The following is a 25,539-nucleotide window of genomic DNA, read 5'->3' on the forward strand; positions in this document are numbered from 1 at the left end:
TTGGGTGACATTGCATTGTTCAGCCCCACTTGGGAAGAGCATCTTCACCATCTTCCCAACTTCACCACCTAGGCTATGTTTTGTAGGCTCTGGAACAGGTCCATCTGACCATAAAGGCTGGTAAATGTCAAATTGGTGAGAGTAAAGTGGTTTTCCTGGGACATGAGGTAGGAGGAAGTGAAATAAGGCAATTGCCTCGCAAGGTAAACCTGTACAAGACTGGGCCACCCCCGCTACACAGACCAAAGTGAGAGCCTCCCTAGGTCTCACTGGGCATTACAGGAACTTCATAAGGAACTATGGGACCATAGCTTCTGCCTTGAATGTGATCTCCTCATCCAAATTTCCCAAGAAGGGTCAGGTGGAATGAGGAGTGCACTAAGGCTTTTGAAGGACTGAAGAAAGCCCTTTGTCAAGGTCCAGTCTTCAGAGCTCCCGACTATAACCAATCCTTCATTGTACAAACAGATGCTTCTAACACAGTGATAGGTGCAGTTTTGAGCAGATGCTTCTAACACAGTGATAGGTGCAGTTTTGAGCCAACTGGATGGGAAAGGCAGGGAACACCCTATCTGCTTCATCAGTAGGAAACTGTAGGACCGTGACACAAGGTGGGAAACTTTAGAATGTGAATGTTTTGCCATTGTGTGGTCTGTGAAAAAGTGTAGGCCATAATTGTATGGTTCTACTTTCATTATTCAAACAGACCACCAACCCTTGAGATGGCTAATGCAGAGGAAGGGGGAAAATCCAAAATTGTTAACGAGGTCAATCAACCTCCAAGGGTTTGATTTTACTATAGAACACAGGTCCGGGTGTAATCACCAAAATGCTGATGGCTCTCCAGAAAGTATAACCGACTGGATTAGGAGATTCATCCAGGAGTGCATTAAATCCTCCTGTCCCTTAGTCTGGGGGGACGAGTGTTAGGAAGAATTCTCATTTCTGTGCTAATTGTCTTCATCCGTAGAGACCCCCAGCTCTTTTGCTGGGCTTCAGGTCTTTTTAATTTTAACCCTGGAGTGAGTAAGACCTTTTTCTCACTCTCATGTGTTTTGACCTGATTTGGAATATGTGTTTTGACCTGATTTGGAATATGTGTTTCGACCTGATTTGGAATATGTGTCTCCTTTGTTTTTTGGAGTCTGACAAACTCCATAGGCATCTACTTTTTATATGTTTACACACAGAACCTTCAGTGCTGCTCACAGGGAAATACTTTAGATTTCTGATAAGGTTTAAATACCTTTTCTTGTGTGAACTACTGTTCCCAAGAATAGTAAAGTGAAATTTACTTTACTTACCTTTTCTCTTTGTGGGTCGGGCACACACCATTTTATCTAGTGCTGAGGCGGTTACCCAATAGCCCCTTATCCTACATTCTCATGTACCATTTATGTTACCCTCACTACTTTAAATGGCTTGTGGCAGTGGTTTAATTTTCCTACCATTGTGCGTTTCTACCGCAGGCTGATTCCTCAGCTGCAGTATGGCACCCATGGGTGACAATTTTGTCAAAATAGCCCCGGTCTTCTTCTTTCTCCATTTTCTGTTTGTGAGGTCTTTCTTGGGGTTTACTCTGCGCAACAAGCCAGGTTTGAGCCCTTTGTTTGTTTTGCCTTTGGCGGTCTTCAGTCCTGAAACCCGCCTCTGGCTCCAGTGTGTCTGGAAAGGCAGGATGTGAAGGAAGTTCCTGAAACTCCCCTGTCCTTTGTCTCTAGGAGTGTATGAATGCAAGCAGTCCTGATTGGCTAGCTGGCTGTCCTTTTAGGACAGCCACCCTGCTGTTTGATTGACAGTCTAGGCTGCGCATGAATAGGAGAAACCTGCTTGAAAGGCGAGGGTTTTGGGACTGGAGTCAGTCGACCACTGGGAGAAACACTTGGTGAAGACCCCGTGAACGAAGCTTGCTGCATCCTCCTGGACCTTTGAATTGCCTGGTGAAGCCCTGCTGCTGTGCTCAAACTCCTTTTTCTAATCGACAAGAGAAGCTCCGGAAGGGATGACTTCTTCCCATGGGTTAGTGGGACCAACTAACCCCGAGACGAACTCCACTGGACCATCTTCCCTGATTGGCTGTACTTCTTCGCTGCTGCAAGAACCAAGTGCCAGGGGTCGAGAAATCCATAGTCGAGTGCAACATCTGCAATCCGGCCAGAAGTTCAGGAGTCGTCTAAGGACCCTTCAGAAGCAGGTCTAGAGCAGAGCTAGAGTCCCCTCACCAGAGTGCAGGACCCAAAGAGTGAATGAAGCCTGATCGGTATCCGAGATCCACAGTGGTGCTGTTTACCGCACGCTGAAACCGCAAAGTGCTGCTGATCCAAAAAGAGCCCGTAGCTGCCGACGACCTCCAAATTGCGGTCGCAGGAATCCTCCAGACGTCCTCCCTCTTGTGCCCCTGACTGAGGCCCAGGAACCCAGGATCTGCATTGCTACAACAAGACCGAATCCAGCTGGACCACTCTTCTTCAAACCAGAGGTACTGTTTAGACTTGGGGTACTTACCTCAGTGTCTTTAACTGTGCTCTTCTCAGTTGAGACTTGCATTGGCTACTTTTGGTAGAGTTGATTCTAACTCTACTTTTCACAAGTATAACAGCTTGTGACCCTAGAAGTGATTTCTACAAAACGCTCTAACTTTGTGCAAGACCTTTACTATCTAAGAAGTGTCTCAGCTCCATAGACGGTGCTCCAATTGACTTTGGCTGTCCTGGCTCCCTGCAGACTCTTCTAGTCCATTGACTTAGATATTTCTGTCCCTCAGAGGTGGTAACTAGTTTTAGACTGTTATTGCTGGGAAAGGCTTGTCTAGAGCTCATTGGAAGATTAATTGTCCTCACCTGTACTGAGAACCTGTTTTAACTTTTTTTCCTTCCTTTAACCTTTCCTTTCTGCAACATCAGAATCTGCAAAGGATAACTAGTGATATATAAATGCCATTACAGTCCTTGTGAATGAAGTCACCTCTGTGTGTAAAAAACATCTGTAAAGAATATCTACTAACTTGTGCTGATTCTGGAAAAGTATTTTTAAGTATTTTTTTTTTTTTACTTATCTTGCCCTTTTTAAAGAACGCGTATTTAAAAATGGATGTTAAATAACTGTTTAGAACTGAAATCTTGAGTGTAATTGTCACTTGGTTACTTGTATTTGTGAATTTCATTACTACAGCTCACATCTACCCCTCTTGAGATGAGCCTGGCTGCTCAGTCACACTACCAACTTGTGAAGTACAGGCCTATACCAAAAGGTGGTGGGTTACCTAATACCATGCAGATAAGTGTGTAGTCTCACACAGCGTTACTACATCAATTCTTAGCTAACACAAGGGCACTGTTTCAGGGTGCATAACTAGTGGATCCTACCAGCCAAGGGAGGAGGGACTTTCCTGTGTCCAGGAGAGGGAACCGTGCTTCACTGGTAGATGGCTTGGGGAATGTTGGTTGTCTGTAGCAGCAGTCTTATGTGTCTTTAAAGCAGTCTTCTCTTCTTCAGATTCTTGACTCCTGTGGACCACATCCAGCTAGACTACAAAAGCAATTGAAACCTGCTGGCCATTTCAATAAACTGGGGTTTTCGGGATGGGTATGGATTGCAGACGTTTTTTTTCTTTTCACTAAATGCCCCCCACGTCTCCAGAATTGAAAATCAAACAGTCCTATGATAACTGGTTTGTCCAGGGCATTGTGCAACATCTGGGGTTCTGTCTTCCTGTGGGAATCTAGTGAAATGTAACTTTTGAAAGTGATCTGTAGCTCTTGTGCACGGGCGCTATAAGGGAGCCTATAATTGGTGAGCAAAATTAATAATGCATAGATATATACTAGTCTTGTCTTGGAGATTGTACCAGTGCTTTGCAACCTCACTGTATGTGCTCTGTGCTAGAATGTGGGCCAGCACCACACCAGCTTGACCCCCCCCTCCTCCACTGGGTCAATTAATCCAAAGTACAGAACACATTTTTCTTTAAAGGTGTCTAAAGCAATGTTTTGGCACTACTTGCCATGTTGTCCACCTTACAACTAAAACGAACCGTCATTAAACGTTCATATTCCCATCCAGTCCCTCTATCTTGTAGAGCAGTGCCCATTTCTTAATGTAGCTGTGTCCTAGTCCCTCTCATGGGCACAGCTCTCATTATAGTGCGCGTACATTTCTGCGTACAGTGACGCATGGAATGCAGCAGAAAACATTTTATTCAATGTATTCTGTACTTGGGATTAACCATGTTCTGCCCCGTTTTTCTTCTTTTACAAGAAGTCGTAATCTCGTCTGCAAGCAGAGGCCTGAAATATAGGCTGAGAACTGCATCTCATCTAAATAACTCAGAAGATGCCTATTTTCAAAATCTGATCTGCGTCACATCATAAAAGTGGAAATGCTATCACCAAAGCGAATTTAGAGTTGGGTTTTGAGAAGAGGGATGCCAGCGATTCTGAAGAAGTTTTGGTTTCTGCTCATGACATCTTGCTGGTTTTTTGAGGAAAGACTACATTGACACAGAATCTGTCAACTGGGGCACACAAACATTCACAAAGAAATTGTGCTGCGAAAGTGGTGGTCCTGTAGTCACCTTTCTCTTATTTTCTGATGCATGGTTGCACTGTTCTCGTTTTATTCAGAATGCGATAACTTCATAAAAATGCCAAATAATATCTTCCCATGCTGTGATGTTGTCAATCAAGTAGTCTGCTTCTGTTATGTGATCAAACGGAGCTTCTGATGGATGCGTGAACCTGTTAATAAGCACAGAATGTTACCTCGGATGCAAACGTGAAAGTGTTGATTTAGTCTACTATTGCATGACCTTTGTGTGGACAAATTGAACTTTCATGTCCCTAAATGATATAGGCTAGAGATGGTGCTTATCTATGTACTGTATTCCATTAGGTGAACTCCTTTCATAGTATTTTGTATTTATGTCTTGGTAACCTGAAAAATAAGACCATGTTGGGTGTTTAATGCAGGCTAGCACAAGAACGTCAAGAAGCAAATGAGAAAAATGAAACTCCCAAGAGAGACATCAAGGCAAACTTGGTTAAATCCATGAAAAAAGCTGGAGTGGAAAACTTTCAAATGAGAGCTGTGCCAGGAACAGAAGTACCAGATCATAAGGCAAGGAACTTTGGACATGACCTCTAAAAGTGTGGATTAGTGACAGACTCTATGCTCAGTTCTATCTTCCCCTTTGTCAACACCTGCCTTCATGCTCTTGCCATCCCTAATGTAATCAATCAGTCCCTCATTGTCTTCTTCCTCTCTTTCTACAGTCCAAACTGAGCTCCATATAAGATTTCAAGTCTGAGTAGTTTACTCCCTAATTTTAAAGTTTTGAGTAGAATAGACTTGCATTGCATTTCAGTGTGCTGTTCACACAAAAAGGCTCCATCACTGAATATGGGTGCTAAGGAAAAGTTTGCATGGTTTTCTCTTTTGAGTCAATCACATTTACAGGGCCGTGAATTGTTTATTTGGAGTAAAGCATTCTGCATTAGCCTTTTCCTCAAGTCATACGTTGGGGTAGGGTCATTATCGCTTGGTCCCAATGTCTGTAACGCTATTAGCACATAGTGGTATTCCCAATACATGTTTTGAAGGTTAAGTAAAGTAAAAAATGTGGCATTAATAGTGAAGTAAATAGACAAACTAAGTCAGTAATTAAATGTGGTTTTATTTTGTAGTATTTAAATAACAAGGTTGTCCCAATTTAGGTACTTTAATTTCAAACGTGGCAAAACTGAAGCGGGTTTAAAATGAGCATTCATTAGGTAAACTGTGCATGAAAATAAATGACGTAAAACAATTAAGTATTGTAGAACCAGGTAGAAACGTAAGTATTCAGAAAGTTCAAACACCAATATGCTGCCTTTTATAATATTAGACCCTAGCACTTAAGTGCTTCCCTGCTAAAGAGAATATCGTCAGTGCGATAAGAGTCCCAAATCCCAAAGTTAACCCTTTGTAGGGAGTAAGGGGTGTTTTAAAGTAGCAAAAGAAGTTTTGGCAAAGCCAACAGGTGAGTGTTCGTCTTCCAGGAATGCAAGAACAGAAGTAAGGAAAGTTCATAATGGTCTGCTGCTTTGAATGTGTTGGGTAGGATTGTCATAACTATGATCTTCCTGGCCTGTGACAACCCCAGAACTTTTTTGCTTTACTTGTGGATTATTTTTACTTCTAACTCAGTGAGTGGGAACCTTTTTCCACCCTCAGTCTTTTACTCTTTTTATTGGTGTCATTTTTAAGACTCCATAGTATTTTTTTAATTGTATCCTCTTTGACAACTTTTGGCACATACTCCCGATTGTTTCTGGGTTGTCATTGGGACCCCCCCTTTTAACTTTCTTTGGCTGACCTTGTGAGGACTACAGTTCCTAAGGGTAGAATGGATCTTTGGGTCCCTTTTACATTTTATTAGGTGAGACCAGCACCAACCCCCTCCCCCCACCTTATGTGCAATGCTGGGGGGATGGAGGGTAGCGGGTATCCCCTTTCTCATTCTAAAAGTAACATTTATGTTACATGGACAAACTTAACTTTAATGGCTGGTGGCATTGAACCTTTTTATTATTTTGGTGGACCTTTACCAAAATGGCCCCTGTCTTTTCTTTCGCCATTTTAGTGTTCCTTAACCTTTCTTGTTCCTTCCCCTGACCTCCAGGGCAGAAATATCCTTTGTGTCAAATTTGTCTTTGGTGGGAGACCTCGGTCAAGCCTGCCCAAGCTCCAGCGTGTCTGTGAAGGCAGGAAGCGAGGGAGGAGTCAAACTCTGCAGCCCTTTGTCTTCCAGCCTCACTGCGAGAATCTAGTTCCAACTGGGAAGCTGGCTGGCCTGAAAGGACCGCCAACCCCCCAAGTTTGAATGTTGCATGGCTGTTTGGCTGGGTTCCTGCATAAATGTACTATCCTGGAAGCTGAAGGGGTAGTTGACCACTGGAACCAAAATTGAAGAGGATGATGAAGAAAACATAGCTAAGACAATTTCCAGCGATCTGAGAGCTGTGTAACCAGGCCTGCTGTTACCCTTCCTTCCAATCGACCTGACGACTCCGAAAATGATGACCCCACCCAGAGCCTGGTGAGACCTACTAAGCTCAGGAAGACCTGCATTTTGAGCCATCCCACGTTGTGCTGTGACCATGCAGGGCTGCAATACCCCAATACCCTGGGACCTCTAGCCATCGTGCAGTGCATGGTCTACCGAATCTTGCTGAAACATTGTGGGCATCCTGCTGGACCTCCAGAGACGTGAATCGAGTCCAAAAAGTACCCTCCCCAGAGTGCTGGACCTTGCAAACGACGAGAATCTGAGCAGCGATATTCAGTCTTCTGGCTCCTGAAAAGGGCATCAAAATCCACAGAACCGCCTCCAGCAGTGAAGAAACTCTTGTTTGGAGCCTTCCCCTTCGGTCCCTGCTGAAAAAGTCCATCCAGGGTCCTGTCTTCACAATAAGGAATTCAGCGCCTGGGTTTTTGGCTGCAGGTCCTAAATCCTCCTGCTGCAAATTCTTCTTCTGTGCTGAGGTACTGTGTTGGCTTGGGTAATACTTATCTTAAGTCTCTTGTGATTCCTGTGTAGCTTTAGGGTGTTTACTGTGATTGGGAGTCTTTTCATCCTGTTCACCCAGGCCCCTGCTGGACTCCTCCTAGGGTGTCTTCTCTGAATTCCCTGGACCTTCAACTTACTTTAAAAGTGAGATACTTACTTGTTTGAACAGTCTTCCTCAGGAACTCTGACTTTGCCTGCAACTGAGCCCTATCTCACCCTGCCTACAGCTGGGTCCTAGACCACCAGGGCCCCTCTTCTGCCTCTGAGAGAACTTGTCATTGAATTGGGAAGGGCTGGATACTTTAAGGGGTCTGCCTTGAAAAGTAAAACAAGTGTTGAAAAACGTATTTACTTGAAAAATAGTAACTGTAGCCCCGAGAGTGAACAGTTATGAAAGTTCTTACTTACCTTGAAATTGTTCTGACACTTGTAAAGGTATATGTAAAGGTATTACTTACCTTAGATATGTTTTGTCATTCTGAAAAGTATATGTAGGTTTTACCTACCTGGAATAGCTGCGTGCCATTCTGAATAAGTTTACTCAAAGTCTTAGAAATTGTCTCGGCATTATAAAAGAAAGTAGATAGTAGGTTAACTTACTTACCTGTGAATTGGGTCCCGCTCTTCCCAAAAGTAATGCTATTGGTTACACTGTACTATTCCTGTTTGGATATAAATGTATCAGTGTCCCCAATTGGGTCTTGCTTCACCTGACTTGCTGTTAGCCTGTCCAGAATAAGTCTACCTTAGGTTATACTGATCCTTAAGTTGCTGATAGCTCAGTTTTAAAAGTATATAGGTTTTACCTGCCTAGAATAGCTGTGTGGCATTCTTGAAAAGTGTTCATTAGGTGTAGCTGACATTGATATGCATGGTGCAATCCTCAATTAGTGTAAAATATTCTTACTGATCTTAGAAGTTGTGCCACTGAGCTGAAAAGTAAGTGTAATTGTATATTACACCCCAAGGTCCAACTCCCCTAGAATAACTGTTATGCTGATTCAGAGTTATAGGTTTTTACTATTCCTAGAATAAGTGTTCCACTATTCAGAAAGGTATATTGTCCAGTTGGTTTACTAAGTGATTTCTTGCTGAGCGTCACAGTACAACTGCTAGGGTTTTCTACCCTTGTATTACTGAAAGTAATCTAAAAATAACTATTAGTTTGACTTCCTTAGAACTACGGTTAGGTATTTTAAATAAGGTCTTATGTTTTGGTCAGTGTACCTTGAAGCATTGTGGTGTATTTTTTATAAATGTGTTTGATTCTATGACCAGTACTTACCGCAAGAATTAACTTGGCCTAATTGTATTTATAATAAACCTTTATTTTGTATAATACTTCTAGTTGTAAGTGTTTCTATTGAGTCCTTGGTGTACTACAGGTTCTATGTACTTTCCTACAGCCCTCTCTCCATCCTAAAATAAGCCTGGCTGCTCTGTCTACGCTACCATATACTAGGTGGTAAAGCCTTATACTAAGAGTAGAGTGTTTTACTGTCTAAGTTGAATGGTTTTACTAAGCCCTTAGTTGGACTTAAGAAAAGCTGTCCTAACAGAAGGTCACCTGAATTCCTCACAAAGTGTGGACTGCTTCAATTTTGCTGCTGCCCTACAGCGGTGTTAATTTGTGGTTCCGCTTACTGGCCTGACCTACCTGTTGGGAGCGGGCACATGAAGTCGGCTATCTGCTTCAGAGCTTCCGCATCTTTGGTGCCTGCCCCCCCCCCCCCCAAGAAGGCTGCAAAACCTAATTCTTATTGCATGTATGGTCATGTTCATGTGCTGCATAAGGATGCCCTTCACAAGTTCCCATCAATTTGAGGGATAATTTTGTCAAATCGGCCAATTCTGCATGCGTAAACCCGCACATAAGAGCGACCTGAAATATGACCAACATGGGTACGATGGCCACTATTGAATCACCTATGGCAATGCTTTCATAAAAAGACTAAAGCCAAGCCTTTTCTTCAGCTTAAGATCCCCAAACTACTGGGACAGGGAGATCACCTACATGACCCCCAAGCAGCGAAATCCTTGGCAAGTGTCTATCCACTCCCCCGCTGGACCTGCTTGCAGAAGTCCTGGCGAGGAGAGTAAGAAGAAGACCGAGACTGAGTGAGTTGAAAGTCTGGGGAGCGGGAGGAAGTGGGAAAGTTTACGAGAGCTACGCTCCAGAGGTTGTAGTATGCAGAAAGAGATTGGAATCTGACACAGCTCTTACAAACCCTCCTCGAACCACTGTCACTAAAATCCATATATGTCCAGCAGCATTCCATAAGCAGTCTCTGTCCCCATTCACTGAAGTTTGAACGGCTACTATGCCCTCTTGGAAAACTAATATGAAAGCTGAGGGCTATGGAGCGGCGAATCCGAACCTCGCAGAGCAACAGTAGATCCAGTTGGTGTCATATCCACAACAGACAATATCCTGCAAAAGCCCTCAAAGATGATGGTTAAAAGAGTCACGAAATGAGCTATGACAGAAACAGAGAATATCATACTACCATCCCAACGACCGGTGGAGGAGGTGTTCCACTTCAGACATATTTGTCTAACCTACACCCAGCCTTACCAAAGAGAGGAAATACGGGACTTGAACCAAAAGACCATTCTGCTGATTCTTAAATACATTCTCTTGGGTGAACTACTGTTCCCAAGAGTAGTAATGTGAAATTGACTTTACTTACCTGTTATTCCTATGTGACCAGTACACCCAATCTTCTGTGGAAGTACTGGGGCGTTACTTAGTAGCCCCTTTTCCTACTTACTCATGTAACATCTTTTATGTTAGCATCATGACTTTTAATGGCTGGTAGCAGTGGTTTAATTTTCCTACCATTGTGCGTTTCCTCCTCAGACTGAATCCTCAGCTGCAGTAGTGCACCCATGGGTGCCCATGTTGTCAAAATGGCCCGGGCTTCTTTTTTTTGCCATTTCTTGCTTGTGAGGTCTTCCTTGGGGTTTACTCTGCGCCACACCAGGTTTAACCCTTTTGTTGGTTTTTCCTTTGGCAGGCCTCAGTACTGAAACCCGCCTCTGGTTCCAGTTTGTCTGGCAGGGCAGGAAGCGAGAGAGGTGCCCAAAACTTCTTGTCCTTAGTCTCCTTGGTTACCTGAAAGCACCGAGTGCTGATTGGCTGGCTGTCCTCGCAGGACAGCCACCCTGCTGTCTGAGTGACAGCTAGGCTGTGCATGATTCGGAGAAACCTGCACAAAAGGCGAGGTTTCTTGGACTGAAGGCAGAGTCGACCACTGGACGACAACTCTGATGAAGGAATCTGGAAGAGAAGCTTGCTGCACCCTCCTGGACCGTTGAACTGCCCGGTGAAGCCCTGCTGCAGTGCTGAAGCTCCATTTTCGAATCAACGAGAGCAGCCTGGAACAGACGACTTCTTCCCTTGGGTTAGTGGCACCAACTAACCCCAGGACGAACTTTTGCTGGAGGACCTTCCCCAACTGCCTGTACTTCTTTGCTGCTGCTGGAACCGAATGCCGGGGGTAGAGAAATCCGTAGTGGAGTGCATCGTCTTTAAGCCAGACCAGAGCTCCAGGAAGATCCTAAGAGCCCTCCCGAAGCAGGACAACCCAAGCCCGAGTCACCTCACCAGAGTTCTGGACCCCAGAAGCAAGGGAAGCCAATCAAGTTTTCAAGATCTGCGGTGGTGCTATTAACCGGTAGCTGAAACCGCAAAGTGCTGCTGAATTTAAGAGCCCATAGCCGCCGTCCTTCAAACTGCAGTGCAGGAGTCCCCCAGACATCCTCCCCACGACTGAGGCCCAGGAACCGAGGATCTGCAAGACTGCAACCAGAACAGAGGTCAGCTGGATCCTCTTCTTCAAATCTAAGGTACTGTCTTGACTAAGGGGTACTTACCTCTTTTGTCTGTAGCTTGTATTATGTCACTTGAGACTTGCAGTAGCTGCTTTTTACAGAGTTGATCTCAGCTCTGTCTTTCACAAGCCTAACGGCTTGTGGCCCAACAGTGATTTCTTACAAACTCTCTAAACTTTGCAAGACTTTCTGCTATCTAAAGAAGTGCCTCAGCTCCATAGACCTTGTTCAAATTGACTTTGGCTGTCATGGCACCCTGCAGACTCTTCTGTCCCATTGACTTTGATTCCAACTGTCCCTCATAGGTGGTGCCTAAGTTTAACTTGTACTGCTGGGAAAGATCTAATCTAGACTTCAGTGGGAGATTGAAAAGTGCTAAAATGCTCTGAGAACCTGTTAACCTTTATCCTTCCCTAACCATTTCCTTTTCCACAACCTCAGAATTTTACCAAGTACAAAAAGTGATATATGTGATATATAAATGCCAATACTGTCATAGTAATTGAAGTCACCTCAGGGTGTAGGAAGTGTGTATGAAACATCTCTAATGAATATCTACTTGCTTATATGGATTCTGAGAAAGTGTTATGAAGTGTATTTTTCTTGTTGCATATTGCCTTTTTTAAAGAAGGCTTATTTAAAACTGTCAAATAATTACTTTACTACAGTGTTATTTGTATACTTGTATTTGTGGATTTCAATGCTACAGCTCACATTTACCCCTCTTGAGATAGTCGGCTGCTCGGTCACTCTACCAACTTGTGTAGTACAGACCTATACCAATAGTTGGATTAGCTAGTACCAAGAGGACAAGACTGGTTTAGTTTCCCATAGGGCTACTGCATACAATCTGGCCTAACAGTCTGATTATCTGACAGACTACGTGCAATCGTTTGAGTCGTTAAACAAGGAGCTAACTGGTTCTCCCAAAAAACTGTGACAAACAGAGCCAAACTGCGGCTAGAAGTAAAAACAAAGATGGAGGAAAAAGGGGAGAGATGGGGCAGAGTGAGCAGGTATCCCCAATCACGTCTTGCATCCGTGCTCCTTCCATCTAGCCATTCATACAGCCCTGCGAGCTTGGTTACCCTATAACAAAGAGCCCCTACATTAAGCGACCTCCGCCTAAGGAAAGCGCAAATGCCATGGATAGCTGATGGCGAATTAAGAGGAGAGGAGACCTTATCACTAACGTGGTGAAACCAACAAGGATGGAATAGATAGGTAGTCCGTTTGGGATTGGAACAGTCTCCACTCAATCCCTGTCATAACTGTTCAGGCCAGCGAAGCCTTAACATTTTATCTCTTGAAGTGTACCTTAATCAGCTTTCTTATTTCAAACACAAGTTGCTGCCCACTCATTATATATACTACACTTTTTCCTTTAGTACTTTCGGTTTCACAGCACTGGTTGTCTTGTGCAGTAATGAGCATAAGGATCAATGATTATTGATTATTGTACGCACAGATATACTGACCTGGTTTGTGTTATTTTTCCTTGTGTTTATTTCATGATCCAATGTACTGGCACTTGTTATTCTGATGCACAAAAGGCCTATGGTCGAATAATGTTCAATAAAAACTTTCTGCCAATCCCGCTCCTTCCAATCCTAAAGATCATTAGTATGGAATGAATGCTGAGTTGACTTTGAAATCAAGTGACTAATTTCTAGATACCTGAAAGGTGGGCATTTTGTTGAAGCCTATGTGTGCTGTGCTATATTTGGGGTAAGGAATGTACATCCTCTTGGTTCTAGACTACTTGCTGTTTGCCATCTGTTTTGCCAGAGTTGCGAATATGCTTTCGGAGGCAGAAAGCGGTTTGATATGAGCCTGAAGTATATAGTGCGTGTTAGGACAGTTTTTCTGAAGTCCAACTAAGGGCTTAGTAAAACAATACAAATGAGACAGTGCAAAGCTCCACTCTTCGTATAAGGCTGTACCACCTGCATATTTGGTAGCGTATACAGAGCAGCCAGGCGTATCTTAGGAGGGAGAGAGGGCTGTTGCTTGGTACAAAGAAATTGTAGCATACATATGGTCCATAGAAACACTGAAACACTATGTATTGTAAAAATAAATGGTGTATTTAAATACAAGTTAGGCCGAGATGAATCTTGGGTAAATAAGTACTATCACATTATTTATAAACACATTTATAAAAACCAACCAACAATGCTTTAAGATACACAGACCAATGCATAGACCCTGTTCAGAAAACGAACAGTATTTCTACGGAAGTCAGACCTTATCAAACACATTTAGTATAGGACACACCTATTCTCCAGCATTGGATCTTTCATGGATTCACATGCTTAGAATATTCCCCGTCGTCAGGCTGGGAATCCCCGGTACATTATATAGACCCTTTCCCGTAGGAAAACTTTTTCGACGCTTATGCGTCCTATCCACCTCGTTTTGTATCATGCGTTACCGCGCCGTCAGGACGCCATGATATAAATACAGGACCCGCCCCCGCGCTCCCTCAGATTTCAACCGTCTTTCAAAGTAGTGGGATCCTCGTGGTTACTGCTAATCGAAATTAGGTTGTATTTTCGCTTCGGCGACGTTACATTCTGGTAAAAATATGTCCGGAAAAGCTTTATTTCGTCCTTGTGCGACATGTGGACTCAAAAAAGTCTATGAAGGTGATGCCCACATGGATTGTATCTACTGTCTCCACCCGCACCACACGGTGGATACATGCGAGTCATGTAGTCACACTCAGTCAAGGAATCATTTAGTAAACCAACCCTGTTACCAGGGTACTTTTCTGAATAGTGGAACACAAATTCATGGAACAGTATAGACCTTACAATGCATTCAGGATAACTTCAGTTATTCCAGGTGAGCAAGACCTTTCGGTGTAATGTACAATTACAGTTGCTCTTAAGATCAGTGGAACACAGACTAAGGGAGCAATAACTTTCTACACTAATTTAGGATTGTACCAGGCAGACCAAGGTCAGCTAAACCTACAGTACACTTATTAAGAATGGCACACATCTATTCATGGCAGGTAAAACCTAAGCATGTAATTTTTCCGATCAGTGGAACACAGGTAATGTAAGCAATAACTCTTAACTTATTTTAGGATGACACAAGGCAGACCCTGGTTAGTAAAACCCACAATACACTTATTAGGAATTGCACACTGCTATTCAAGCTAAGCTAAGTAAGGCCAAGGCACACTTACCCTAAACAGGCTATACAGCAAGTTAGGGGAAGCAAGACCGAGTTGGTAAACCTATGCACTTATATTCTGAAAGAAATTGCTGAAACCAACAGCATTACTTTTGGGAAGAGGCACAACCAATTCCCAGGTGAATAAAATAACCTTATATATACTTTTAAGAATGGCAATACACATTCAAGGTAAGTACAGACTTTTGTAACTGCTCACTCTCAGAGGGACAGTTACCAACCAACTCTTTCACAAGTAACTTTTAAACACTTGTTATACTGTTCAAGACTGAATCCTTTTCTTATCCAGTCCTTCCCTAATCTATTGCATGAGTTCTCTCAGAGGCAGAAAAGGGAACAAAGTGCTCTAGCTGCCAGCTGTAGGCAGGGTGAGATAGGGTTCAGTTGCATGTAAAGTCAGCGTTCCTGAGGAAGTCTCTTCAAACAAGTAAGTATTTCACTCTATTTATTTATTGTGCATTTGTCAGGCGCTTATACAACAAGTAAATGGTGTTTCAAAGCACCCATATGGCAGCAGGGAGGGAACATGGGATTAAAAAAACAATATATAAACTGGGAGATAATGACAAACCTACTATGACTTGTTAGTATTCAGAATGTGCAAGTGCAGAGAGAAGAGGGGAAGAGGGAGTGGGGGTAAGTGCTGGGATGTCCGTGCTTGTGCTGAGCAGCAGATGCAAGCACCAAGCATAGTAGGTGCTACGGAGCATTGAGCTGCAGTAAGCGGGTAAGTGAAAGCCTACAAAGGTGTAGGCCAGTGTGTGCCTTGGCAAGTTCTGTGTGCGAGCTGAGGCGATTGGGTGTGGGAGGCCAGTGCCCCGAGGACACATAAGGGCCCTGGTCACCAATCGCAGCGACCGCAAGGTTAGCAGAGGAGGGAAGAGGGGTGTGAAAAGGAGGGTCTTGACGAGCTTCCGGAAATTGGGGAGGTCCGGCTCAAGATAAAGAGGAAGGGGAGTTCCACAAGAGGGAGCCGGCAGAAGAAAGAGATTGGCCTCCTGCCCTCTGTTTAGCAAAACACTTCACACACAGTGAGTTGGTTCCGGAGGAACGTAGAGGTCTAGAACGAGAGTATTTAGTAATAGCAAGTTGCAGATAGCGTGGTCCCCGGCCCCAGACAGCCTTGTGGATGGAGGCTCCAGGGACTTTTGAGAAGACACCCTAGGACGATTCCAGCAGTGAGCCTGGGTGAACTGGATGAGAGACCTCCCAATCACAAGAAACACACCAAAGCTACACAGGAATCTCAAAAGCTTACGGTAAGTAAAAACCCCAGCCAACACAGTTAGTCAGATTTATCATTTGTATGCCTCATCCCCTCTCCTAGTGAGACCCCCAGCACTTTTTGCTGGACTTTTGGAACTTTTTCTTTAAACCCTGATTGAGTGGAGCCTTTTTCCACTCATTCATTCTTGTGGGCTCTGTCTTTTGGAACTCTATTCTTTATATTCTACCTGTACTATGGAGTCTGTCTGCTCCATAGCTCTAAAAGGCATCTGTATTTTATCATTGCAGCACACTGCTCCTTATGGGCAGTGTTGCTGGAGACCCTTAGGGTCCTCCTTTGAGATTACTTTTCGAGGGGATTGGGTCCTCCGACGTATTCCATATCTGACAGGTAATGTGCACAGCTGTGCTGCTTCGGAAAATCTTTGGCGTCTGCGTCCTGCGCCGTCCCCGAGGACCTCCTCCGATGTCCGACGTCACCCGATGTGATGAGTAGGACGTACGACGCCCATAGCCTCAGTTCTGTTTTTTCCGCGAACGTGTTCACTTTGTGAATCTCGGTGCGCCTCAACTCGTTGGAGTTTGCTGTTTCAATTCTCGGTTCGTTGAACCGGTTTGGTTTTTTGTGAATACCTGTTCGGGGCAATGTCTACTTCGTCTTCAACCCCACGTCCGGGCTTCAAGAAATGCGCGGACTGTGGGTCCAAGATGTCGGTCACGGAGTCGCACAACGCCTGCCTCTGGTGCCTCGGGGAGGCCCACGATACGGACGACAGTGTCGACTGCCAGTCTCTCACGGCAAAGGCCTTGCGGGAATGCAAGAAGAAGCGGTCGGTAGGCCGGGTGTCTAAGCCCCGGAAGTCGAGGTCTGCGGGGCTTTCGACGGATGACTCGAGGGGCGACTCTCCGCGTCATCGTCGGAAGTCCAGTGGGTCTCCTTCCAGGAGTTGGTCTCGTCACTCCTCCGCCTCTTCGAGGCATTCCCGGAAGCGCCGGCATCGGTCGCCTTCCCCGTCCTCTTACGAGGACTCTACCCGTCGGCGGGTCACTTATCCCTCCATACAAGCGACACCGGAGGAATGGGCTTCCTTTGGGAAGCAGATGCTAGCGATTCTTGAATCGCAGGGCACCGGTCCGTCCGCGCCTCTGAGACGGGTCGGTCGGCACCGGTCGAGAGACACCGCTCATATGCCTTCGGGCTCGGGTGGTCGGCACGGCTCGCGGGAGAGGTCCCGCTCGGACAAGGGAAGCCGTTCTCGCCATGCCCGTTCCAGGTCCCGGTCCTCGATGCGCTCGAGACCGCGTGATCCTGTGCTCTCTTCGAAGAAGACGTCGACGCCTGTGGCGCCGAGGTCGTCAACGATTTCTCCTGAGGCACTGCTTCCGAGGGGGGCGTCGATGCCGTCGGTGCCTAGGTCGTCGAGAGACACTCTTGGAGCTCCGGCTTCGAGGCCTGTGTTGACGCAGCCGATGCTGGCGGCGCTGCAGCTGACGTCGACGCAGATTCGCTCTACGCCTTTTCTGTCGGTGCCGACTCGTTCGGCGCCCTCGACGCCTTTCGAGGCGGTGGTGTCGGAGGGGCCCTGTGGCACGGGGTTTGCCCCTAGAAAGGCTCTGGCTAAGGTCAGGCACTGCTTTGGTCCCCAGAGGTTTTCCTCTCCCCATCTGGAGTACATTTCAGAGGGTGATGAAGGATCTGATGACGGCTTGGTTCCGGTTCCGGTTCCAGATGAGCTTATCTCGAGCCATAGCCAGTTTGATGACCTGAGGCAGTCACTGCATGTCACTCCGGAGGTGGAGGTTTGTAGGCCGGAGCCTGGCACTCATGCCGATTCTTCATATCGGCGCCTTATGTCTCGGGCACCGAGTACTTGGCTTGGTCGGACATCCTTGATCTCGGTCCCCCCGCTGACCTGGTTTTGCCGTTTCATATGGCTCTGCAGAGAAGGGTGGCGGCTTGGGCTGCTCCGGAGAGTCTCCCGGCAGTGGGCAAGTCTTTGTCGCGAAAATACCGTCCAGCCAGTAGCGACCCCTGCTACTTGTCTAGGCACCCCACTCCGGAGAGTTTGATGGTGCAGGCGGCTACGGCCCCGGCAAAGCAGGCGTCGTATCCTACCATCCCTCCGTATAGGGACGACAACTGTTTTGACGGCTGGGCGAAGAAAGTGTTTTCTTCAGGGGGTATGGCGCTTCAAGCGGCCAACTCCATATGTGCCTTGTCTCGTTTCACACACACTCTGTGGAACTGTGTTGCATTAGCGGCTGAAAATATTCCCGAAGGGGTCGAACCGGATGGTTTCCTTGCTATGGTTCAGGATGGCAAGGATGCCATGTGTGAGGCCGTTCAGTCGGGTTTGGACTTGGCAAGTTGCCTCTTTGCCCTCATGCAACGCTGCAGCCGCTACCACTCAGTCATGAGGCCAGGTCCCATAGTTCGCCGGTTGGGGGAAGGCTTGCGCAGCATCTTGTAGAGTGGCAAGCCATTACTTCGGATGTGTGGGTTCTGGAGATCATAACCCACGGCTACTGTCTTTCTTTTTGGCAGAAGCCTCACGACAATCCACCAGGGAACCTCTCTTTGAAGAGTCCGGATCCACTCCTTGCGCAGGAAATTCAAGCCCTGCTGGAGAAAGATGCCATGGAACTCGTGCCTGTAGCGGAGAGGAACAAGGGATGGTATTCCCCTTATTTTTTTATTTCGAAGAAAGACGGGGGACTTGCGCGGTTTGAACAAACTCCTCAGGAAGGACAAGTTCAAGATGGTGACTTTCTCAAGTCCTCCAGGCCCTTCAACTTCACGATTGGTTGGTGTCTCTCGACCTCAAGGATGCTTACTTCCATGTGCCGATTCATCCCATGCACAAGAAGTACCTGAGGTTAGCGGTTGGCAACTCGCACTTTGTTTCGGGTCCTGCCGTTCGGATTGACCTCCGCCCCGAGGGTTTTCACCAAGCTCATGGTGGTGGTGGCAGCGCATCTCAGGAAAGGGGGGGGATTCACGTCTACCCCTACCTGGACGATTGGTTGATCAGGGGGAGCGCTCACGAGCAAGTCCTGGATCATCTGTCCGTCACCTGCCACTCCCTTCACAGGCTGGGCTTCTCCCTCAATTTAAAGAAGTCCCATTTGACACCAACGCAGCGGCTCCAGTACATCGGAGCACTGCTCGACCCGTCCCTGGGGCAGTGTTTTCCTCCTCAGGTGAGAGCTCTTCACATTCAGCAGATGGTTAACAAGTTTCAATTTCCCCAGGATCTCCCAGTGTCCGAGTTCTTGAGACTGCTCGGCCTCATGGCATCCTGCATTCTTCTGATGCCAGAGACTCGTCTGCGGATGATATCTTTGCAGTGGGCTCTCAAGCTCCAGTGGTCTCAGTCCTCCGGCAGGCTGTCGGACCCTGTTCAGGTGCCGCCCTCGGTAGCCCGGGACCTTCTGTGGTGGGCCGTCGACGGCAATCTGATGAAGGGGGCCCCATTTTGGCTGCCCCGGCCGGAGGTGACGATCGTGACGGACGCATGCCTCACGGGATGGGGAGCTCATGCCAACGAGTTGACAGTCAGCGGTCGTTGGTCTCTGTCGGAGTCCAGAATCCATACCAATCTGTTGGAGCTCCGGGCCGTCAGGCTAGCCCTGAAGGCTTTTCTGCCGACTGTGCGTGGAAAGAGTGTCCTGATTCTAACGGACAACACAGTGGCCATGCACTACCTCAACAAAAAGGGAGGGGGGCAGGGTCACTTCCGCTGTGCAGGGAGGTGATGCAGCTCGAGTTCTGGGCCATCCAGCAGGAAGTTTTCGATCTCGGCTGTTCATCTGGCCGGAGACGACAACTAGACGGCGGACGCTGTGAGCAGGCAGAGCACAATCTCTCACGAGTGGGAGCTGGCTCAGGAGATTCTCCTGGAGATCTTCGCCCTTTGGGGGACCCCTCAAATGGATCTCTTCGCCTCCAGTGTCAACCGGAAGTGCGAAAGATTTTGCTCGCGGGAATTTCCTCCAAAAGGAGCCTTAGGAGACGCGTTCGTGGTGGAGTGGTCATTCCCACCGCTGTACGCGTTTCCTCCAGTCCCCATCATCCCGCAAGTACAGCGGAGGTTACAGAGGTTCGGTTCCCGGATGATCCTCATTGATCCGGCGTGGGCCCGGAGGACGTGGTACCCGGACCTTCTAGACTTGTCCATCTGCCCTCCGCGTTGCCTTCCCTACCGACGATCTGCTCTCACGGGAGGGCGGGTCAGGTTCTCCATCCAGAGGTCAGATCCCTCAATCTTCACGCTTCTGAAAGGTTGAGGTATAAGGATTGGGACCTCCATGAAGACGTGATGGAGGTGTTGCTCTCGGCCAGGCGGCCGGCAACAAAGTCTCTGTACCATTGCCGTTGGAGAAAGTTCTGCGACTGATGCAGAGTTCAGAATGTGGATCCTTTTGAATGCGACATTCCCAAGGTTCTGTCTTTTTTGCTTTCTTTGGCTCACAGGGGCTTGCAAGTGGGGACCGTTAAAGGTTACCTGGCGGCACTGTCCATATTTAAGCACTCGTCTGAAGAGTGTTCCTATTTTAAGATTCCTTTAATTTCGCAGTTTTTGAAAGGGCTCACTAATGTGTTCCCTCGTCACCTTTTCTGGTGCCTGGTTGGGATTTGAACCCTGTTCTTAAGTTTCTTATGGGTGCTCCGTTTGAGCCTTTACATTCTTGCCCTTTGAGGCTGTGAACTCTGAAAACTGTGTTTTTGGTTGCGGTTACCTCCGCTCGCAGAGTGAGTGAGCTACAGGCACTTTCAGTTAAGCCACCCTTCACTGTGTTTCATAAGGACAGGGTTGTCCTTAGAGTTCGTCCTTCTTTTCTTCCGAAGGTGGTTTTGGAATTTCATTTGAGCCAGAAGGTTGTTCTTCCGGCATTCTATCCTCCTCCACATCCTGGTAAGGAAGAGAAAAGGCTCCATAGGCTTGATCCTAGGAGAGCTTTGAGCTTTTATATTTCGCGCATGTCCCGGGTCAGAGTGGACGATCAACTTTTCATTGGTTACGCTGGAAAGCGTTTGGGACAAGCTGTGACGAAACAGACTTTGTCTCGTTGGATTATTTTAGCTCTCTCCGAGTGTAAGCTTGGCGGGTAAGGATCCTCTGGCTGGCTTGTGGGCCCATTCTACCAGGGGAGTGGCTGCGCCTACTGCCCTGCAGAGGGGAGTTCCTATTCGTCACATCTGTGATGCAGCCACCTGGGCTTCAGTACATACTTTTGTACGTCACTACTGCCTCGATTCCATCAGAGGGCAAGATCTGGCCTTTGGCAAGGCAGTTCTCTATTCTACAATTTGATTGGGCATGCTAAATTTGTATTCTAAATTCTTTCCCACCTCCTTGCTTGGTACTGCTTTGGGAGTCTGTCATAGATATGGAATACATCCGAGGACCCAATCTCCTCGAAGAACAAGTTACTTTCTTACCTGGTAACATTCTTTCGATATGATGGTCCGACGACGTATTCCATATCGCTCCCTCCCTGCCTTCCCCGCTGCAGAATTTCTTTTGCGATTGCAGCTTGCGTTCCGCAAGGCCTTGTGTGTCTGACTGGCAGAAAACTGGTGGCACAAGTTCTGGGAAAAAACTATAACTGAGGCTATGGGCGTTGTGCGTCCTACTTATCACATCGGGTGACGTCGGCCGGCGGAGGAGGTCCTCGGGGACGCCGCATCGACGTCCTCGACGCAGGACGCAGACGCCAAAGATTTTCCGACGCAGCACAGCTGTGGACATTACCTGTCATAGATATGGAATAAGTCGTCGGACCATCCCATCGAAAGAACGTTACCAGGTAAGAAAGTAACTTGTTCTTGTTATCCTCAAGTAAACTACAGTTCATAAGGATAGAGAGATACGTAGCATCTCTCCTAAAACAACATAGCTTGAGAAATTGGCACACACACCACCTTATGCGGAGTGCTAAAGGGATACTTAGTATCCCCCTCTTCTTTCTGCTCCTGTGACTGTTTAGTCACAGTAAAAACACTCTTGTAGTTATGGCGGGTGGCAGTGGACATGTTCTACCAACTATTGCGCAATTGTTGTACCGCAGGCTATGTCAGTAGCCTCGGTAGTGCACAATAGGGGCACCCAATTACCAACTTGGGGTTCCTCTACTTTTTTCGCCATTACTAGCATGGTTGTTCTTTGTGAGCCCTTTTCTACAATTCTGGGAGGGGTAGGCCTGTGCGTGTGTTTTGCCTTTGGCGGGAACCATTGGGTGTCCCCTCCTAGGCTCCAGAGTGTCTGGGAGGAGGAGTCTTCCACCGCCCTGTCCTTTATCTTCCGGAGTGCCTTAATAAGACCAGATCCCACATGGGGTTCTGGCTGTCCTGATTGGACAGCCAAACGCCCCTTTCTGTTCAATGCTGTGAGAGATTGCAGAGGAGTGTGTGCTGGAACTGTATAAAACTGGGGGCTTCTGAAGTGAAAAGCAAGTCAACCACTGGAAGCTGAAGTAACCAAAGAAGAAGACGACCAGAGACGCCTGCAGACCACTGTGAAGCGACCACTGCTGTCTGGACCCCCTTTTCTGTGTGACAGAGGAGCTCCGAAGACTCCTTCTCTTTGGCTGGTGGGAACAACTAGTCCCAGGACTAACTTTGAATTCTGCCATCTCCCAAGGACCTAAGAGTTTCCAGAGCTGCAGAACCCCAATACCAGGAGACCTGCCCATTTCGAGTGCATCGTCGTGGAAAGGCAAAAACCATCCAAATCTTTGCTGCTCCCTCAAGTACACTACGTAGATCCGATCCAACTTGCCAAGACCCCCTCATCAATGTACGGCACTGCAGTAAGCAAAGAAGATTGATGGGGAGAGACGCGTCCTTTGTTGGTGCTGCAGAAAAGGCTCCAAAACCACAGAGTGCACCAAGAAGTTGCTGATAGTCGTGCCCCGGGTCCTCCCACGAATCTCCTGCCGAGAGATCCTGTCCAGTGTCCTGACTTCAGTCATCAGACCGAGGAATCCCGAGGTTGGATCCAGAGCTGCAACATCGCTGAGCATCCAGCACAAAAAGTTTCTTCTAACCCGAGGTACTGTGGGGAAAAAGGTATTGCTTACCTGATTCCAGAAAATCGCTCCAGAGCGTTGGAGTGAACGTAAAGGTGTCCAGGGCAACCCCCTTTTACCTCCTACTCAAGCCACTGCTTGTGTCCCTTTAGCGAGTCCTTTAACAGGGTCTCCTATTTTGGCTAAGACTTAATGTATCTTCCTTCCTAGAGACTAGAAAGTATCCACAGGGACTTTTTATTTCTTCTGCTTTGCAAGACTTTAAGCCGCTACAAACTGCCTTCTAGCTAGGGTTGTGTTTTTGACGCCTTCCAGGGGTTGAACGATGCCCTCTGTAAAGCTCCAGTGCTGAGCGCACCAGATTATACTCAGGCCTTCTTAGTCCAGGCTGATGCCAACACAGGGATAGGAGCAGCCTTGGGTCAATTTGCTAGCAAAGGCAGGGAGCACCCCATCTGCTTCATTAGTAGAAAATGAAAAGTTAATGAAAACGGGTGGGGGCCACAATTGAATGTGAATGTTTTTCTATTGTGTGGGCCCTGAAGAAATGCATACCATAGCTCTATGGAACTACTTTCAGGATTCAAACTGACCACCAACCCTTAAGGTGACTTATTCAGATGAAAGTAGAAAACCCAAAATTGCTCAGGTGGTCCATAAGCCTACAAAGCTTTAACTTCACTATTGAGCACAGGTCAGGTACCCAACATAAGAATGCTGATGGTCTCTCCAGAAAGTATGACCGATTGGATCAAGATAGACATCCAGGAGTGGATTAGAGCCTCATGTCCATAGTCTGGGCGTGGCGAGTGTTAGTGAGATTTATACATTTTATGTTTCATCCCCTCGCCTAGTGAGACCCCCAGCACTTTTTGCTGGACCTCTGGACCTTTTCCTTTAAATCCTGAATAAGTGGAGCCTTTTTCCACTTATTCATTCTTATGGGCTCTGTCATTTGGAATATTACCTGTACTATGGAGTCTATTGTGTCCATAACTCTTAAAGACATCTGTATTTTACTGTTGCAGCACACATCTCCTAATGGGCAGTGTTGCTGAGGACCCTTAGGGTCCTCCTTTAAGATTATTTTTCATATCCTCAAGTAACTAGCTATCAAGGAGAGACACTTAGTATCTCTCTAAAAACATGATAGTCTGAGAGATTGGCACACACCACCTTATGCGGAGTGCAAAAGGGTACCTAATATCCCTCTTCTCTCTGCTCCTATGACTTTGTAGTCACATACATAATCTCCTAGTTGTGACTGGTGGCAGTGGACTTGTTACTATTGTGTGGTTTTTCTACTGCAGGCTATGTCCATAGCCTCGATAGTGCACAATAGGGACACCCAAGTACCAACTTGGGTCCTCCCTTCTTTTTTGCCATTACTAGAGTTTCTGGGCAGGCAGGAAGTGGGGGCGGAGTTTTCCACCCCCTGTCCTTTGTCTGCCAGAATGCCTGAATAGAACCAGCTCCCACTGGGGTTCTGGCTGTCTTGAATGCCCCTTTCTGTAAATTGCTGAGAGAGATTGCACAGGAGTGTGTGCTGGAACTGTATAAAAGGTGAGGCTCCTGGAGTGAAAAGCAAGTCGACCACTGGAAGCCGAAGAACCGAAGAAGACGACGACCAGAGACGCCTGCAGACCCTTTGCAACACTGAAGCGACCACTGCTATCATGACCCTGTTTTCTGTACGGCAGAGAAGCTACAAAGAGGCCGTCTCCTTCCCTTTGGCTGGTGGGAACAACCAGCCCAAGACAAAATTTGATTTGAGCCATCTCCTGAGGTCCTGTGAGTTTCCAGAGCTGCGGATTCCCAATACCAGGAGAACAGCTGCCCATTTCGAGTGCATCGTTGTGGAAAGGCTGAATCCATCCAAATCTTTGCTGAGCCCTCAAGGACACTCCAGAGATCCTATCCAACTCGCCCAGACCCCCTCAACAGAATGCGGGACTGCAGGGAGCGAAGAAGATTGACCATGCAAATCGCATCCTTTTTTGGTGCTGCAGAAAAGGCACCCAAACCGCAGAGTGACCCAAGAAGTTGTTCCTCCCTCGAGACTGCTGTTGAGAGATCCTGTCCATTGCCCTGCCTTCAGTCATCGGACCAAGGAATCCAGAGGTCGGGTCCAGATCTGCAACATCGGTGAGCATCCAGCACAAACATTTTCTAAAGGTTTTGTGGGGAAAGGGGTATTGCTTATCCGATTCTAGAAAGTCGCTCCAGTGTGTTGGAGTGCACATAGCGGTGTCCATGGCAACCCCATCTTAGCTCCGAATAAAGCTGCTGCTTGTGTCCCCCCTTAGTGAGTCCTTTAACAGGGTCTCCCACGTTGGTTAAACCTTTTTGTATCTTCCTTCCTAGAGACTAGAAAGTATCCACAGAAACTTTGGATTTCTTCTGCTTTGCAAGACTTTAAGATGCTACGAACTAGGGGTGCGTTTTTGACTTTGAAAGACTTGCTGGGCTGTGAAATTGCCTCTAGAACCTGAAGCTCTGCTAGGGTAACACTAACCAACAGGTTGCCTTCCCAGAAATCACTATGTTGTAAGTGTATGCAGACTAAATACAATTACCGTATTATTTTGTGGGTGACAGTTCTATTGCTGATAGATTTGTCAAACTCCTGTAACAATTGTATGCGCTCAGCAACTACCAACTAAGAAGTGACCATTGAAAGTATTGAAAACTATGGG

General features: G+C 46.8%; 1 protein-coding gene across 20 annotated transcripts in view; it reads left to right on the forward strand.

Moving 5' to 3' along the window:
• Positions 1 to 25,539, forward strand: part of NOL8 (nucleolar protein 8) — a 1,066,580-nt gene that overhangs the window by 252,363 nt on the left and 788,678 nt on the right. For all 20 annotated transcript variants that reach the window (XM_069643873.1, XM_069643874.1, XM_069643889.1 and 17 more), the window contains one exon: positions 4,968 to 5,115. In XM_069643873.1, coding sequence (XP_069499974.1) covers positions 4,968 to 5,115 — 148 coding nt within the window. The remainder of the gene's footprint in view (positions 1 to 4,967; positions 5,116 to 25,539) is intronic.

The sequence above is a fragment of the Ambystoma mexicanum genome, chromosome 2p, assembly GCF_040938575.1.
Source record: "Ambystoma mexicanum isolate Mex_15411 chromosome 2p, UKY_AmexF1_1, whole genome shotgun sequence".
NCBI classification, from domain to species: domain Eukaryota; kingdom Metazoa; phylum Chordata; class Amphibia; order Caudata; family Ambystomatidae; genus Ambystoma; species Ambystoma mexicanum.